Source organism: Zerene cesonia, chromosome 26 (assembly GCF_012273895.1).
Source record: "Zerene cesonia ecotype Mississippi chromosome 26, Zerene_cesonia_1.1, whole genome shotgun sequence".
Classification (NCBI taxonomy): Eukaryota; Metazoa; Arthropoda; class Insecta; order Lepidoptera; family Pieridae; genus Zerene; species Zerene cesonia.
The window spans coordinates 4,108,109-4,126,829 of record NC_052127.1 but is presented as its reverse complement, the minus strand read 5'-3'; the positions used below and the strand labels follow the sequence as shown (position 1 = coordinate 4,126,829).

The window sequence follows — 18,721 nt, the reverse complement described above, 5'->3', positions numbered from 1 at the left end:
CACACACACATGCTTACAAACTTTCGCATTTATAATATTAGTAGGATGCATGAATGTAAGTCTATATGTGTTCGTTGCTCTTTCACTGTTGGATTTTGATTATACTTGGCAGTTACGTGACTTATGTATCAGAAAACACATAGGGTATCGAAATACTTGCTTTTGCCCGCGAGCGAAACCGCGCGGTGCAACTAGCGTTCCCTAAATCTAAATATACTTACGAGGCAACGACGAAAGAATCGATTGGTTCTGCTTCATCCAGAAACTAACGGACCTGGAAGGAACGCTCACATTGGCCACAACGTCATCCGACATCCTGTACTGCGGTATCGCACTCGTCGTGGGCTTACTGGATATGATTGGCGAAGATGTATTAACGGCCGACTCTAATTTGGACCTCTTAGGCGTCGAGTCAATGGCGACTACATTTTTCCGCTTGCGAAAATCGTATTTAGATTTGCTCTCGTTTCCGGCGCTTTTAGACGATATCGTTTCCGCTTTGTTCACGTTACCGCCGTCTGAGATCGAGATAGGTTTCGTAGCGAATAGCTTTATTGGAGATATTATGCTTAGAATAGGTTTCTGTACTGATGCTGTAACAGGCGTAGCTTCTTTTTGCGCCTCACTTCTGGATTGTTTCGAGACCTCGCTTTGATCGGATCCGAATATGGAGTTGTGTCGTGGCGGTACCCATTCACGAAGCTCTCGCGTGGACAGCCTTGTAACAGAAACGGCCGGCGAGTTCCTAACTATACGCCTTGCATCTTCTTTTGAGACTTTGCTCGCTTTATCGCTATTGTTCGAATGCCACAACTTGTGAGTTTCGTCTGTGAGAGTTTTATGGTATTCTTTGATGGAATCATCTAAATATTCGACTTCTAAATCGCGCGGTTGCAAATTTTGCTCCAATTGATTGGAACTTGGAGGTTTTTCTTTCGAATTGCCGTGGCCTGTTATTGGAGACTTGCCAAGTGTAGGTATAGACTTGGGTGACTCGTGCTCGATTACGGCACTAACTTTAAGATGTTTCACGCTGCTTCTTATAGTATCACTGTCTGTGCTACGGCTCTTTGACCTTCTCTTATCACGTTTCCTACGATTTTTAGCTTTTTTGCTCATTTTATTATCTGTAAGGCTTCCTTCTTTATCTGTTGGTGCAGTTGGTTTGTCGCTTGTACTTAATTTGTGACTGTTACGTTTCTTACTTTTCTTGGTCTTATAAGTTGATTTATCACATGTTTTTATTTGTATACTACTAACATTTAGATTCTGCGGACTGGAATTAGTTTGTTCCACGTCTGACAATAGATTTTGGGTGGTATTCAATTGTAGCTGTTTTCCAATTGAATCGTTTTCACACATTTCTTGGAGTTTCTCTAAAGCCATTACGGAATCTTCTAAATTATTATCCTTAGGTTGGGATTCGACTATAAGAGCCGGTAATGGACTAACACTCTCCTCTTTCTCTTGTCTTACTTCCAATGTTAATTCATTATCACTTTTTAAACATTGATCTTTTTTCTTTGATCGTTTTGTTTTCCTTTTCGACTTAGAATTTTTTGTGCTTTTCTCAATTACTTGTTCATCAATAGCTTCCATTTGCGGAACAATATTTATGTTCGGTTCTAAGTTCTCAGGTTTTTCTTGAGGAACTTCGATTGTTATAGATGCATTTAACGTTTCTGAAGCTGGTTCGCGCATTTTTTCATCTAAAAGTTCGTGTCGTGATATTTTAATGGTATCCCTTTCACGTTGTTTACTATTACTTTTCGTTTTTTTCTCTCTAGGTTTCTTCTCTGAATAATTTTTCCGTGGTACATTGCGACGACTACGTGTAGTGGTATTGACACTAGGTGTTCTTTTAAAAGTTTGAGTAAATTTCTTTTTAAAATCACTATCATCACTGTCGCTTGAAAAATTATACACTGCTAGGTTTCTATCCCGTTTTGCATCTACAAGGGTAATGTTCTCGTTATTATCCACCGTTTTCTTTAGATTATTAAAATCATCATTAATTTTCTTCGATCTAGGCGAGAGCGGAGTTTCATTGCTCATTTTCTTATGTTTTATAATTCTCCGAGTCGATCTTTTTATTTGTTCAATTTCTTTGTAGGACGTAGCTTTAGATTTCGGAGTATCACTATATGGTAGTTGATCTGGTGCTACGACGTCATCTTTTTCACTTTCAGATACATACGCAGTAGGCTTTGCAGCATTTATAATGTGTTCATCATTAGGGGAATATAGTTTACGCTTCCTGCGAATTTGCGAAATTTCTGGGCTTTTGCTCTTATTGTTGTTAGTTTCATTTCTATTGCAGTCCTCATCATGTACAGTTGACATATTATCATCAGTTTCAATTTGTAACGTAGATTTGTATTGCTTTTTATTATGTTTCATTGTTGATTTAAATTTCAACTTTATGGCTTTAGAAGTGCTTTTCCTATGGATCTTAGTTTTCTTTTTTGTTGCTTTGGAATCACTCTCATCAGCTCCATTATTCTGAAGGCCAGCTTCAGCTACATCGTTCGTGAGACTTTGCATCTTTATGTAATTGTCTAATTCTTCACAAACTTGATCAACCAAGTCATTTAAGCATTCGACGATTTCTATTTCGTTAAAATTAAAATCTCGTTCTAAATCGTTATTCGTGGGTAGGTCAAACTCTCCGCTTGATTCTGAACTTGTTTCATTTATTTTCTTTGCTAGCGAAGGACTTAAAATGACATCCTCGTTCTTATTTTCATGACAATGCTGGGCGAAGAAATCTTCAACGATTTGAGAATCGAAGGCTGAATTGTTATTATTTAAAAAGTCTTTATTTGACTTATCGAGTTCTGTGGAAACTACTTTATTGCTGTTAATAACTTCCTTTCTATGTTTTGGAAAAACATGATTTGGAGTATCTTCTATACAATCAGTAGTCTGTTCATCTCCCAAACGCTGAACTATATTATTATTCTCGTTTCTTTCATAGATCGTACTTTGTTTAGTTTTGCTTTTCACATTTGGCGACTTTTCTATAGATTCTGTTCGTATATTTTTAGTATTCTCACGTATTCGATCTAGCGTACGATTAGACTGTAGAGCTTCTTTGACTAACATATCAACGATGTTATCCGTGTTGATTTCTTTGCCTTTTGGGAATCTATCTAACGTGTCATTTATGACAGAATCGGCCGATCCAATAGTGGCTACTAACAAACAACTTATTGAATTCTCATCGTGATTATTGGGTGGAGAGAGATTATTATTTTCTGAGACCGTACGCCGAGATGTAACTGTTGCATGGTCTGAATCCGATTTGTTTTTAAGAGCTACGCCAAAGGTTCTAGGTCGAAACGTGCTTTCGTCGTTAAAACTTCGGCTTTCGTCTATCTCTGTTACTTCAGTTACTCTAGATAACTGCGGTAACGCACATACACTGACTGGCTCTCTTTCAAATTGACAACCCGGTAACTCAGATAACTTTTCTCGTAACTGTAAGAATAAAATCAATATATATAACGTAAGCTAATATTGAAATTAATAATCAATTTAAAAAAATAGGTACCAATGCTAAAGACGAAGTGGATGCGCTGGATGCCGGTGACCGAAGCGAAACAGGCCTACCAGATCTAGTAATAACACCTTGAAATAACAAACATATTTGCATTTACAATACCGTTTGTATTGAATATTTTACAAATAGACAAACACATTGAATTTTTCAAGAAACAAAATTCAAAAACAATTTATATCAAAATCATATACTTAACATAAAATCGCTTATTAATGCGCCATTTGCTTCGCAATGCAGTTCTGATAACTCAAAATTTACAATTACTCATATGTTTGTACACAACTTTATCCACATACAAATATCTAATATATTATAAATATAACTATTTAGATTTTAAATCATATATATATTTCGAGGCTGTACATAAAATGAAAAGTGCAAAAAAATGCAGAGACGCCCACTTGACAAAATCATTAACGCGCTTCGGCGTATTAGATTTGTTTTGTATTGATTGAATTTTGCATTGTAATAATATACCTGCATTCATTTAGTATGTGTACTATTAACTTCTAATTGGATAATTAAATAACAAAACATTTCACTTTCTTATGTTCTGTTGTTAAAAAGAAAAACATGATTAAATATTAGTGACAACTAAAGACAATGAAAAAAATGATGATAATTAAAAATTGCCTTGCAGTCCATAGGTATGATTATGATATTAAAAAATAAACAGAAATTATTACCTGAATGTTTTCTACGTCGCCATTTAATGGGATTCGAAAATCTAGTGTCCTCCTTAAAAAAAAAAAAATCACTCAATCGCGCATAACAAACACCGACGGAGTGAAAACTACCCACAAATTAGTTTTTTTTTTTATTTGACATTTCTATATGGAAATAAAGGTGGGTGTACACGATACAATCTGTCAAGTTTACAGTATAGGATGTGACATGCATAAATAATAATTGTTATATAATGTAAAATTGAAGGGTCTAGGATTGATTATTGTTAGAAAGAAATACTAGCTAATAGCATCCCGCGGAAGCGTTTACCTCTTAATTCAAAAATTTACTCTTCAAAGGAATAATACATTTTATGGGTTTTAAAGCTGGAATGGATTATGGAATGGCTTTAATTTTATAACCAATTTATTTCGTAGTAGGTACTATAGTAGGTTCGTTATTGATTTTAACATGAACAAATAATTAGGATTTTTAATAAAGGGATATTTTTTATTTACATTTGTCTTTACCTGACTTTAAATGGACATAGAATCTCAGATTTTTTTTTTTTAAGAAAGCAAACTAAATTGTAATTGAAGGAATTAATAGGTAGTTATAAAGAATAAAAAAATAGTAAAGTCCCGCGAAAATAATCAAGCGTCACTTGAAATTTTTTATAGTGTAAAAAAGAAAATCAGAGGTACTCTAATTGAGTCTAGATTAAAGACAGAGATTGCCAGTCTCTTGTTCTCGTGCAGAAAATGAAACAATTGAGATCAATTAGATGATAAATACTCATACTAAGTAAGGCGCTTACCGAATTTTCAATTTGGGAACACTCTCTTGCATTTTCTGTAGTGGCTTGATAAATTTTATTGAGATCTAATAATATCTGAAAGAGTATTATCCGATAAAGAAAAGTTAAATTACAGATTAAAAATATTAAGCTTTTTGCACGACATCAGAGGTAGAATAATTCATGTTTAACTTTATACATATATACTATATATGTTTACTTTTATAACTAGCAGCGCCCCGCGGTTTCACCCGCGTCAGTCTGTATCCCGTACGAATATCGGGATATATGTTGTCCACCTGTCTACGTACCAAATGTCATTGCAATCGGTTCAGTAGTTTTTGCGTGAAAGAGCAACAAACACACATAAATCCTTACAAACTTTCGCATTTATAATATTAGTAGGATAGTAGGATGTATAATTATATATTTTTTTGAATTGTATATGGCATTTATCACCTGATATTTATCTTCAAAAATCTCAGCTAAAGAGGTGTTGACTTTAACAGCATTTTCGGGGCCTATATATATCATTACTTCGTTTCCCTCCAGCATATCTGAGCCGTGCAATTGCTTCGAATCCTTTATATGCAGTTCAATTTTTATGAGCGATGACTCCCTGTGACGGATATTTTTTATATTTTTTTCATTTACAGATATAAAATAAAACCTGTTAACTACTTAAACATGGAAAGTAGGGAAATAAAACAAATTTATAATTATTAGTGGGATTTGACGGTTTTTTTTTATTTAATTAAAAAAGTCATCTGTTAAGTGGTAAATATTGATAAATATTCGTTAAAAGCAAGTTTCATAGGAATTCAAACGTATTTTGAAAACTATATTCACTTATTTTAAATAAAATTATATTTAATCCTAATTAATAAATTAATGTACTTTTAAATCTCCTACCATACGAAACACATATACAGTAAAAATAATTATGTATCAACTACGTAACTATAAATGAAATATATAAAAATGTTAATTAGTGTGTAACTAAGCCGTAAAGCGACATTGATAAGAAAGCAAAATTACTGGAGCAATTTTTATTTGGTACAAAGTTCGTTTGAAACTAAAGGATAGTCTCATCCCGGAATTTGCTGGAGAACGGGAGGTATGTAGAGAAAACCCTGACTATGCGGGCGAAAAGCTAATATGATGATATTTATGTACCATTGGCAAAGCCCGGACGGACCGAACATTTCAAATGAAAGAAACCCATACTACATTCAACTCTAATCGAAATAAAAAAAAAATCATACATCAACATTTTTACAGATGTAACATTATCTTCAGTTATAACTAAAGCATTCGAACCGGAACCATACGCTTTTAGTATCTCCAATAATTTCAACTCCAACATGAGTGACAAGTTTTTGTTGCCAGTATTCAAATCAAGCCAATATTTTTTATCTGTGAGCTAAAAAAAAAAACAAAATACAACTATAAGCATAAACAAAAAAAAAACTCATTTAACATATAACACTATGCAGAATAATGTACTAAAATATTAATTTTGAAAAAAACAAACAAGAATGTGTGGTGAAATGTATTTTTTACGCCTACAGTAATAATATAGCAAGTTGTATTTAAAAGCTTTATCATTTACGTCTAATATTTATTGGTATTCTCAATTTACTCACGGTGATAAGTTCTAAACTTCCAATCACAAATTTCTTGCACTGCACTGATGTAATCAATTCATTTTTATCATTTTGTGCATTAAGAAAATCTCTTGCATCCTGTTTGAATACATCAAACATATATTATGTGTTTAACCAGTGTCATATTATAATATTTTTTTAGATAGACCTAAGCAGGAAATGTCTATGCTTTAAGTGTATGAGTTATGTTATGTCTGAGTCAGAGTGGGCAACTTTGCCGGTGGTTCACCAAAGTAAGCGATCAGCACCAACAAAAAGGTTTGCAAAAGTGGACCCTGTGCAAATACTTTGCAAATAATGGACGACAGGAGTAAAGGCATGGATTGAGAAGGGTGAGAAAGGAGTAACAGATCTTCATCTCCCCTACCTCCCCTACCTCAACCTATTATAAGGAACTTTACTAAATAACCATAAACTAAAGGCCATAAATAAATAAATACCTTAAAAAAATTCATCCAAGTCCTGTTCAAGAAAATATCAACAGCATTTTGACTGTATAAGTCAGTTGTGAACCAGGCTTCGGCAGCTTTTTTTCTAACAGATAGCTCCTGCCGAGGGAGAAGCCATCGCATGAGGCTCTCCAACATGCTGTACTGGAGTCGAAAGTCACCACATTGCGAGAGTAGCTCTGATAATTTTATGCTGTTGAAATTGTACCAATATTATAAGCATAAAAAGTTAACAAGTTGTTTTTCCTTCATTTAATGTTAAAATTAATAAAAAAATCTTAAGTTTTGATTTTTTTATCTTGATAGATAGGGACATTTGAGAAAATAAAATTATAATTATTTCAGTTATTATAATATGATATTCAATGTTAAGAGCCTTAGCTACTGTTTGATTTCTTAATGTGTATACATATAATATGCTGAAATATTAATAACATGCATAAAATAAAACCCAACATGAAAAGAAATCAGTCAACAGCAATTTCACTTACAAATATTGTTCAAACTTATTTCTCAAAGCAATTCTGATCTCTCTATTAGACTCTGCGCTGCAAATATTAAAGCACTGTATGATGTGAAGACGCTGGCTTGTACTTGGTTGTCGATGGATTGCTAAATGTAGGAGATTATCAGATAGCTCCTCTATTATTGTTTGATTGATTGATGAATCCTTTATTCTTATCTCCTAAAATGTACAAAATTTGAAATAAATACAAAGTTTACAGGAAATAAATAAACATTAAAATAATACTCAGTTGAAGCCTTATTCCTTTGGAAATAATTTCACTGAATTTAATATTGATAATTTAATAAACCAAGCTTACTTTAACAAACTTTAAGAGTAGGTTTAAGAAATTCCACCAGTTGTTGTGTTGGAGTAAATGTAGCCTTAAAGTATCAAACCAATACTTTAGTACTGAAATTAACTCTTTACCGAGTAGGCCCCATGTTTTGGAACCTGGTAAATCTAAAATATTTTTGAAGATATGAACCGCAACGCCATTTTCGCCATTTTTATTGAAATACTGAAAATAAACTCATTTTAATATACACAACTATTTAAATGAGCACTTCAATAATATATTATAAACAACATACTTCTATTTCTAATGATCTAACAGTTTTCAGAGCAAGAACCGCTGACATGTTCAATCGAATTTTCGCCCGACAATATTTATTTACAAAGTCTTGTGTTGTTATGTTATAATCGTCTAAAGTCTTGACATTCTTTAAATATTTACTAATATCCATGTTTAGTACCGATTTCGCGTATTGAATATGAATCTTCTTTACAAATAGCAACGACTAAAAGAGAGCATACAACAATAGTTTCAACTTTCCCGCTAAAGCTTCCATAGTGTAGTATGGAGTAAGTAGTTACCACAGCTGATATCGATTTTACTATTTTCGATTTTATTATCTCGAGGATTAACCACAGACAACATCATAATATAATCGAAATGTAGTGGGACCTCGTTTTATGTGTTGTTTTTCTATATTTAGAAATGCATACTTTTTATTTTTCAAATTATTAGGCATAGTTTTATCTGCAGATGTATAAAAGTCGTTATAACACATTATTTTATTATTTTATAGCATAAATACCTACTATGAAAACATAAATAGGTACGTCTACTTATTAAGCTGATTGTGAAACTAAAATTTTTCTTTAAAAAATCCAAAAGTGTTTCCCCATTGAACAATTTACCTAAACATTACTGTAAAATATTATTGAAAGCTATGTTCAAACCTTAAGTTTTTTACGTTTTAGGAAATACTTGTTTATTGTTATAGAAGAGGCTAAGCATAAGTGGAGAGGATTTAAACGATGTTGGAAATATGTACTATTTATATTATTATTAAAAAAAGGGAGAAGCAAGTGAAATCATTTATAAAATGAATAAAAAAAAATCGTTTAAAAATCAGAAAACTAAAAACATTACAAAGTGGAAACATTTGTGATTTGTAAGTAAGCATGTAATATTTTTCGACTTAAACAAACAATTTTATGCAAAAATATTATTCGATTCTAAAAAATATATTTTTACACTGGCTACATTATTGGATTGGGCAATAATTTTTTCATCCGTCAAATAATAGAATGACGGGCGGGGAATGTTGGTTGCGGTTATGGTTTATTGTAGGCCGTTTACGCTCGGCTGTGTGGTGTGGTTTATTATAAATGATCGGGCAATAAATATGTCGAGATAACACATGTTAGATTATTAGATCGAGTATATAACAAACAAGTTTTTTCGCCTGGCTGATGTACAATAGATTTCAGTGTTATGATCGCATCGTAGCGCAAGTTCTAGACTCTTGAAACCAGTCGATATTATGTGGTCGGAACGCGAAAAAGACATAGGAATTTTAAATTATGATTCCCATGGTGTATACAGTGTATGGTTTTGCCATATTTTTCATCGTCGCGTGGGTGTGTTTGTGGTTAATTCATATAATGGCCTTTTCGTATTCAAAGTGGAAATTGCATCGGACTGTGGACCGGTCACCGCCGGAGCAACCGTATCCCGGTGTTTCAATCCTAAAACCACTTACCGGTGTCGACCCAAACCTATTCTCGAACTTGGAGACGTTTTTCTCGCTGGACTATCCAACGTATGAAATATTATTTTGTGTGGAGAACGAACATGATCCCGCCCTAATGCTCGTCAATAGCCTAATACACAAATATCCTCAGGTGGATTCGAGGGTATTCATCGGTGGTACGCGAGTTGGCGTTAATCCTAAAATCAACAATATGCACCCGGCATATTTGGCGGCAAAGTATCCCTTAATATTGGTGAGCGATTCAGGAATTCGTATGCGTGATGATACATTGTTAGATATGGTACAACATATGAAAGACGACGTTGCGATAGTGCACCAGATGCCATTTACGTACGACGCTGATGGCTTCGCAGCGGTGTACGAGAAAGTATACTTTGGTACGGCGCAGGCGCGTATGTATATGGGAGCAGACTTCTTGGGCATCAATTGTCACGTTGGAATGTCGTCTCTGGTGAGACGGTGCGCGTTGGAGGAAGCCGGCGGTTTGGCGGCTTTCGGGGAATATCTCGCGGAAGATTTCTTCATGGCGAAAGCTGTAGTGTCCCGAGGTTGGCGTATGCGGGTCGCATCATTACCAGCGTTACAAAACTCGGGCTCAAAGTCCATAGGAGCGTTGCAAGCTCGCCTAAAGCGGTGGGCGAGGTTGCGAATAGCGATGGTGCCAACGACAGCATTGTTAGAGCCGTTGAGTGAGTGCATGCCTCTCGGCGCCGGCGCGGCCTGGGCGGCCGGCCAGCTATTTGGCGCGGAACCTCTGCCGTTCTTTTTAGTACATGTACTCGTGTGGTTTCTATCGGACTGGCTGATGTTGCGGTCGGCGCAGAATGGGTCGCCGCCGTTCACGAAAGTGGAGTTCCTGCTCGCGTGGGTGTGGAGCGAGTGCTGTGCGCCTTTCGTGCTGGCGACGGCCGTGCTGAATCCCGAGATCTCGTGGCGGACTCGCAGCTACCGGCTCGACTGGGGAGGCCGCGCCCACGAGCTCAAACCCAAGCTCAAGTTCTGAGCTGGTCCCCCTCCTTAATTGAAAGCTTTAATTTGGTGTAGATTATGTTGTATTTTCAATGGATACCATTCAGTACGGCCGATTTCATATGTGAGTTTATAATAATTATATTATATTAGAGTTAAGTTTTTATTTTAATTGCTATTTATAGTTTTGAAATGAACGGTGGACACTTGTTATTCTTGTTTTAAAGAGTTTTGTACGTTTATAGATTAAACAGAATATTTCAGCTGTTGTATCCTATTTTGTGGTTTATTGCCTATATTGATCTGCCATTATATTTATTTGGAAGCCAGCAATTTATTATTTGGAGATTGTATTGATGGGTCATTGGTGAATCAATCAGCCTAGCCTGTACATAGAGATAAAGGCAATACAATGACACTTTCCAAATTTGTATTATGTAGGGCAAGGCATGTGTAAAGGTCTTGTAAATACAATGGTTTATACAATATCCTAGATTAATTGATACAAATGATTGTTTTATGCTTCATTTCATGCTGATATAAATAAAGCAATAACGCATAATAAATAATTGTGATAATCAAAAATACAAGTTAGGTATGTTACTGATATTTTCTAATAACATTTTGGATAACTGTTTGGTCAATGTTCCCACTCTGTTTAATTTTGTGAAATTACATTTATTTATGCAACTGTTGCATTAATCTAAATTAAATCTTACAGGGTTTAACTGTTTCAAAAGCACTTTCCAATTTAATTTTCAATGTACCTTTGGACTGGATGATTCAAAAACTTCAAGCGTCACTCAGGTCTGAAAGGGGACCAAAAATGAGAAATTATTTTTCGAACGTAGCCTAAAAGACAGAATATCCATTTAATTATTGGACTAATTAAGTTTTAATATTTGAGAATGAAGACTGGTATTTAGTTGGCTTCCAAAGGTACTTGAATCTTTAGTTAAGAATTAAATCAATACTGAGTGCCATGAAAAACACTTGTACATTGCATAAAATCTTATTAAGCATTTGATTAATTGAATGGCCCGATTTACGATGTAAGTACCTAGGGTTGCCAATTTTCAGAAATAATTTAATGACTTTGAAAGCGCACGTAACTGTTACATAAGGCGATTTTCACGCTGTCTACCATTATTTTGAGTCTGTGTATTGGCAACTCTATACGAATATTCCATTATGACTATGAGTTAAATTTAAAATTGAAACCATGCGCTTGGTTAGCAATAAACGTTTCTCTCGTGTCTGATGAATCTGTCGTCAGTTATATACCAACAAAAAATATTGCTTTTTATAAAAGTGTATGTACATATAACATAGTACTTAACATTTCAATGGATATAATAATTTAGAAAATGAAAATGTGATTTACTATCGAGTCATATGAATATCACATTTCTGTATGTGCGTCATTGTACACGTGATACGTTATTGTGAATCAATATACTGAAGATTTTATAAATACTCAACTTTTAAGTCTAATGAGTGTAAGGTTACTCTGAATTTCTTTATAATTTGGAGAAAGTCTTTAGAAACATACATTGTATCAAGTCTTGGTTAATTTATTAAAAAATTAATGAGTACGAGGCAACATCTAAACATCATTCACGAGCAAAATTGCGTTTCAGAACAAAGAAATTTAATAGAGATCAACTCATTTTTACAAATTTCAGCCAAGTAGCTCAGTCATGTTGTAAATAACACAGGCATTTTCAATGTTAGCTATGCCTGATTACCAGTTTAAAGATTTTAAATATTTGCATACGATTAGAATCCGAACGTTTCCATGACAATGAAATCCTTATCACCTCAATGGACCATTCATACATTTTATCAAAAGATGAGTCACGCGTACTCCCCAAATGCATTACAACACACGTACGGGAATAAGCATGATACAATTTGGCCGAAATTTCTAAGAACAATTGTCGATCTTATTGATGTCATCAAGCTTTGTACAACGGCGTTTTATCGATCTATATATTCCCAAATGATGTATAATGCAAATTATATTCTAAAATTATTTACACATCAATAATGACACCCCTTAAACAATAGACTAATTCATATCTAGTGATGACTTCTCTGGAACATTATCGCTCGCGGTTAGAAATTACCGATATAGGTTCTTACGACACGCATTTCGTAGTCATTATATACCTATGTGAATCAGCCGACACGTTATCAGTTGCGGCAACGAATCATGTATATTCATAACCGTTTTACTAAATCGGCGCATTTTCACGTATTTTCGTAATGAGTATCATGCTCTATTGTTGTGATAAGTTTTGATAGCTCGGACGATTGATAAAGTTTACGATGCTAGGGTTGTCACAACCATGGTATAAGATAAAGAACACTGCCCTTAACTAAATAGTTAGCAAATCTCAAATGAAATGTAATTTGTTTGATATGTGTTTTTTCTATTTATCGAGTCTTAGTGAATCTTACGCGCAACTGTAAAATATGGAACGTACTCGAATGTTACTTCTGATAAAGAAATAACTGTTTTATGTTCGCACAATTAGACGCATTCGAATTGTTAATATCCTGGTTCGGGCAACCCTATATGAGCGCACCTTTTGATCAATTCAGAGTAGCCCTGTACAATGTATATAAATTCCATATCAATAAATAATAATAGATTATTGTATACCACAGCCAAGGTTCATGAAGAGGATATGAGTATCGTCACGATTAATATCTAGTACCTACATGGGAAACATTGTGCTCAGTGTCTTGTAGGTGTAGATTGATTTTGTTGTGAATGGTAATCTTGCATATAAATGCTGGATTAATCAACATGGTCGTAGAGTCATGTTTTCTTTAGGTTATTTACGTAGAAATAGTTTTATAATAGTATCACAGTTACATAACGTAATACATTATAACTTTTGTAGACATGTAAAGGATATAGGGAGTAACACAATCGGTTAATTATATTTCAATTTATCAGTCTTAAATTATCAGCAATGGACAGGTGAAATTAGGCATAATTTAAAAAAAAAAATACGTTCATGAATAATTTATCTACAATTAAATCATTTACGATTACTAATTTGGTAAATTAATTCGTAAATAAAGTACAAAATTTCTCTCGCTCGTTTACTTCTAACTTTAGTTACCAAAATTGTACGATACAACAAGAAAGGGTGTCACGAACGATTAAATAACCGCTTATATGTAGTTTCATTTTACGTGCCATTTCCTTACAAATACCCGAAGATAACAAATTTACACGTGCAACAATATGAATTCGCGCTATTTTTAATGTCGTTGGGACATATAGCTTCTTGACATTCCGAAAATATTTGTCATTTGTGCATACTCGCAAATGTGGTAGGTAAAATTGTAATACCGTTATAACACTGATAAGAATGTGCTTATCATAACTGCAAACACAATTTTTTCCCTCGCTGATTAATTATTATTATCATTTTGAGATAGGTCGAACGTCATATAGTTTTCGGACGCAATTGAAATTACGTTTATTGCCCGAGTAAATTCAAATGATTTTTTGTTATATAATATATATTACTAGCAATTCGGCCCGACTTCGCACGGGTACAATAATACATGGAATATAAATATAAACCTTCCTCGAAAAGTCTGAAAAATCCCGTAAAAATCTGTTGCGTCATTTTAAAGATCTAAGCATACAGACATAGACGGCGGAAAGTGACTTTGTTTTATATTATGTAGTGATATAACTACATTCTTCATACACGTTTTTTACATAATAGCTCTGTTTTGCAGAGTGTTTTTATTGCAATATGTTTAAGTTTTTATTAGCATAATATATACATAAAAATGATAATACATATGCCTGACTAGTCTTGTTTCGAACATTATTAATTGCACAAAGAAAATCGATTTCTGTCCTTTGTAGTAGACGTATTAATATATTATTTTTACCAGCAACTATATCTGCATACGTAATAAAATAATAAACAGTTGATTCTTTGTGTAGGTGTTAATCGTTCAAGGTTCTCTCGTCTCTTTGTTTCAAAAACATACAAAGTTTTAGGCGTTATAGGTTAGGATTGGATAATGGAAATTATACAGTGTGATATTAGATTGTATTGATATTTAAGAACTGTCACATTGAGCGCAATGTTTCAGGTGATTACGTAATTCCTGTACATAATAATTTTAATTGGAACTACCCACTGAAGGCTAGACTTCATAGTTTACGTGTATTTCCCTCATAATTGGCATGATATGTACTGATGCATGCATTCTTGTAATTATTTGATAAATGTAAAATACTGAACAAAGGGAAAAGCCATTGCACGATAGTACTAATCGAAATCTAGCCTATCTATCCTAAATTATTTAAATTTGCAATTTCGACGGTTATTTTACAATATTATAGTACGAAAATGATTGTGAATTCTGTGATTGTTTCGAAAATAAATTAAGTTACAATCTTCAATGCTACGTTTAACTGGACATTTATGCGCAAATTTTATGTTTATTTTTAAGAGGATTATTTTAATTTCTATGTACAAGCACACCGGTTGTTAACAACCGCTGTGTTATTTATTTATTGCTACAAATGTATGACTGGTGAATTTTATAGTACAATGGATGCACAGCCCTGATACCGAATCAACAATGGCGCAGTTTTGAAACATTTTTGTTATGTAATTATCGAATACAAAGCAATGGAATTATACGAATAAGGTGTGAACCCGTGGATGAGTCGTATGCGATAACCAATTGGGGCATTTCAAACAGTACCCGATAACACAGTAGGTACAAGGTACAACTTTTCTGTCATTTGAGTTTGAATAACGCCGAAACGTATGTAAGACATGTAAAACTCATATGAATTATGATTAATTCTATTCACTAGATCGCATTGTCAATTCGTTGCATATCCCCCGACGCAGAAAGTGTGTTTTTTCATGTTTGTAGGCGAATTCGATTTCTAGCATCGTAGCTCTCAAACGAATGGACTGATTGCGATGCCGCTTTTTTATTTGAAAGCCAGTTTGCTGGCGATGGTTCTGAGCTATGTTTGGTTAAAATCGTTCTTAGGCATTTTTGCATATGGCCACTTGATTAAGTGCTTCACACTTGCGAGTGAAATATATATATGAATACTTAAAACACAATTCATAAGAGGGTTTTTTATTTTAAATAAAAAATAAAACGATTTTACTTGTTAACTAAACTTTAATTCTAAAGAATTGAAAAATGATTCGCATTGCCTCTGTTTAATTGGGTACATTTAGTATGCAGGAATGTGATAATTCACATTAAGATAATTCAATCTAGCTAAAACATGGACTATATCGTGACTATAAAATTGCGTAGGACTCATTCGCGAAGGTCACAGCCAGATAACTTTTTTCAATAGCAAAAACTCGCATTCAGACCGTGTTCATAAGATTGACGTTTATTATGATGACTGCATGCCAACTTATGATATTATTTTGGATCAATCTTCAATTGCTTCGATACTTACGTAAAAATGTGCAGATGAAAAGAAAACGAGATCAGAGATTGCGTTTATATTTTTTATATTTGGTTGCAATGGATTAAAATGTCAGCTGTTTTATGTACCTTCGCTTTGAATTATGTAAAAGATAATTGCCGATAAAAAGCGCTTTAAACATAATTTTCGGTATCCTAATGTGTGTAAGCGTGAGTGAAATCTACCTCATTATTATAGAACGAGGTTATTTCACGAGATACGAAAAATTCGGCTGTTAACCATGTTTATATTGTACTATTAATTTTAACAGGAAGGAAAATTCACAATTTGAAATGAATAAACCACTTAAATTACAACTGTCTTTTATTACTTGCGAACCACACGCGGTTTTTGCAAACTCGCAAAACCTGTTGTGATATAAGGAAATACAGTCATTTTGAATCAAGTTTTTATGCGACGACTGGGATGAGTGGGATCGTATACTTGTATCATAAATACGTAGGTATCTAATGAAACCAATTCTCTTTCCACCGAATCGTACTTTGGTGAGCGATCCCTTTTTGTTTTTTATTTATTACGTAGACTTAATTATGCTAATAATAAGGTACATCAATAGAGAAGCTATACTGATATCTTATAGTATTATGTTATCTGTGCTAATATTATAAAGAGGAAACTTTAGTGTGTTTGTAACGTTTTCACGCAAAAACCATTGGACCGATATCAAAGATTCTTTCACCATTAGAAAGCTGCAACTTCACTATGTGACATAGGTTATATATAATTACGTAACATGGACGAAGCGGGATGAACAGCTAGTGACAAAAACGAACATTAATAAAAAAAAAATTAAGTGCTTGAAACTACAAATTAAATTACAGAATTCGGCCCGAAACAAGTCGGCATGTGTGTGTGTGTGAGTGATTAATGTGTAGAATCGATGAATAAGGAGTTTTAATTTGTGTGAATTTGTTTTTTATTTTCTTAATTAATCAATTCTAACATCATAATTTTATTAAATTTAGGGCCTGATAAGTGGAAAACATCAACATATGAGAATATTATATTGGCGTGTTCTTAAGATACTTTGTTTATACATATGGTACATGGAAGAGGGGTGTGTGGTGAGTTCTGTGGGTACACAATACTAAATATAAGAAAGCGTAAGGGCGTTTAAGTTGGGAAATCTTGTATGGGTTACCCAGGGCTCCCTTCGAATACTTACATAGGATTTTTACCGATTTAAACCAGCCGTGTTTCGAGTTCTGACGCTTTGCTTTATATGGGACTTTAAGTACAGCTATATCTAGAATAGTATTATGTTATCTGTGGCTGTATAGAATAAAAAAAAACAAATAATTGTGAAGTTATTTCCTTTGCGATAAAAACCTGCATGAATGAGTTAAATGTCCGTTCAGTGCTATAAAATACAGTTATATAAACATTATCTGTTTTATGTACTTCCTTCTTCATATGGAAATTATTATATGAGAATTTTCCTTGTTTTTTCTTTGTTACGTTATATAGGTATACCTACTTGTATATTAAATCAGTAGAGATATAGCAAATATATAAATATCATCATCATCATCAGCCCTTATATGTTCCCACTGATGGACACAGGCCTCCTATGAGGGTTCAGGCCATAATCCACCACGCTGGCCAAGTGCGGGTTGGCAGATGTCACATGTCGTCGAACTTTTAATTCTTGCACATGCCGGTTTCCTCACGATGTTTTCCTTCACCGTTTTAAGCAGTGGTGATGTAATCTACATGCGCAGATAAATTGAAAAATCAATTTATTTCCTGCACGCTCGCCCGGTCTCGAACCCCGACTTATCGATATAAATATATTAAAGTATAATTATTGTGTATTTATCAAAAGTAAAAACCACTAAAAACAGTTCGATCAAATCTAGATAAACAGCTATAGAAATAACTATCGGTCCGCCCCGGTTTCTCTCGTGGTACATAAAAGCCGAGCCGATATATATTACTTACTTACTTACTATAGTGGCGCAGTGACCCAAAGTGAGTCTTGGCCTCCGACAATAAGAGCCTCCATTTGATCTTATCCTGTGCCACCTCTTATATATTAGTAATATGTAATATTACTAACATATCAATATAACATACCAACGGTGAAAGAGTTTGATACCGGTCCAGTAGTTCCTGAGATTACCGCGTACAAACAAACTCTTATTAGATAGATACACAATACAATACAATATACTCTATTTAACACATATAAATGAGGAAGATTAACAAACGAAGATGAAGAAAGCAAGAAAGGAATGATACATTTAAAGGTTAAATAGATATTAATTTTAGTAGGTACTTTAGTACAGTGCAGGAAGATAGCAACTGTTAGTCACATTATTATATTACTATCGTATTGATTCTCAGTAGAATTTTAGATAGGCAGGTAATCTTTACGTCCTGGTATTTTTTTATTCATTAATGATGCAGAGACGATAAGAAATGTCGTTCGAAGAAAATTCATTTATCTGTATGAAACCATATAATTCGATAATATCTGTTGATCCCTATACTATGACACATAATACAAACTCCGACTCGTAAAATTAC

General features: G+C 33.8%; 2 protein-coding genes across 2 annotated transcripts in view; one reads left to right on the top strand and one right to left on the bottom strand.

Annotated features, from left to right (window-relative positions):
• LOC119837183 overlaps window positions 1–8,475 on the bottom strand; it is an 11,426-nt gene extending 2,951 nt beyond the window's left edge. The window contains exons 1-11 of the mRNA XM_038362707.1: window positions 8,239–8,475; window positions 7,965–8,165; window positions 7,632–7,825; window positions 7,132–7,351; window positions 6,637–6,769; window positions 6,290–6,440; window positions 5,484–5,643; window positions 5,046–5,120; window positions 4,249–4,366; window positions 3,554–3,630; window positions 222–3,480 (exon numbers count right to left, since the gene is read on the bottom strand). Of these exons, the coding sequence (XP_038218635.1) occupies window positions 222–3,480; window positions 3,554–3,630; window positions 4,249–4,366; window positions 5,046–5,120; window positions 5,484–5,643; window positions 6,290–6,440; window positions 6,637–6,769; window positions 7,132–7,351; window positions 7,632–7,825; window positions 7,965–8,165; window positions 8,239–8,391 (4,741 nt within the window). The 5' untranslated portion in view covers window positions 8,392–8,475. The remainder of the gene's footprint in view (window positions 1–221; window positions 3,481–3,553; window positions 3,631–4,248; window positions 4,367–5,045; window positions 5,121–5,483; window positions 5,644–6,289; window positions 6,441–6,636; window positions 6,770–7,131; window positions 7,352–7,631; window positions 7,826–7,964; window positions 8,166–8,238) is intronic.
• Window positions 8,476–9,251: 776 nt separating this feature from the next.
• Window positions 9,252–16,441, top strand: LOC119836892 (ceramide glucosyltransferase). Its single transcript, XM_038362335.1, has one exon. It carries the CDS (start codon window positions 9,518–9,520, stop codon window positions 10,709–10,711), a length of 1,194 nt encoding a protein of 397 aa, XP_038218263.1. The 5' UTR covers window positions 9,252–9,517; the 3' UTR covers window positions 10,712–16,441.
• Window positions 16,442–18,721: the final 2,280 nt, after the last annotated feature.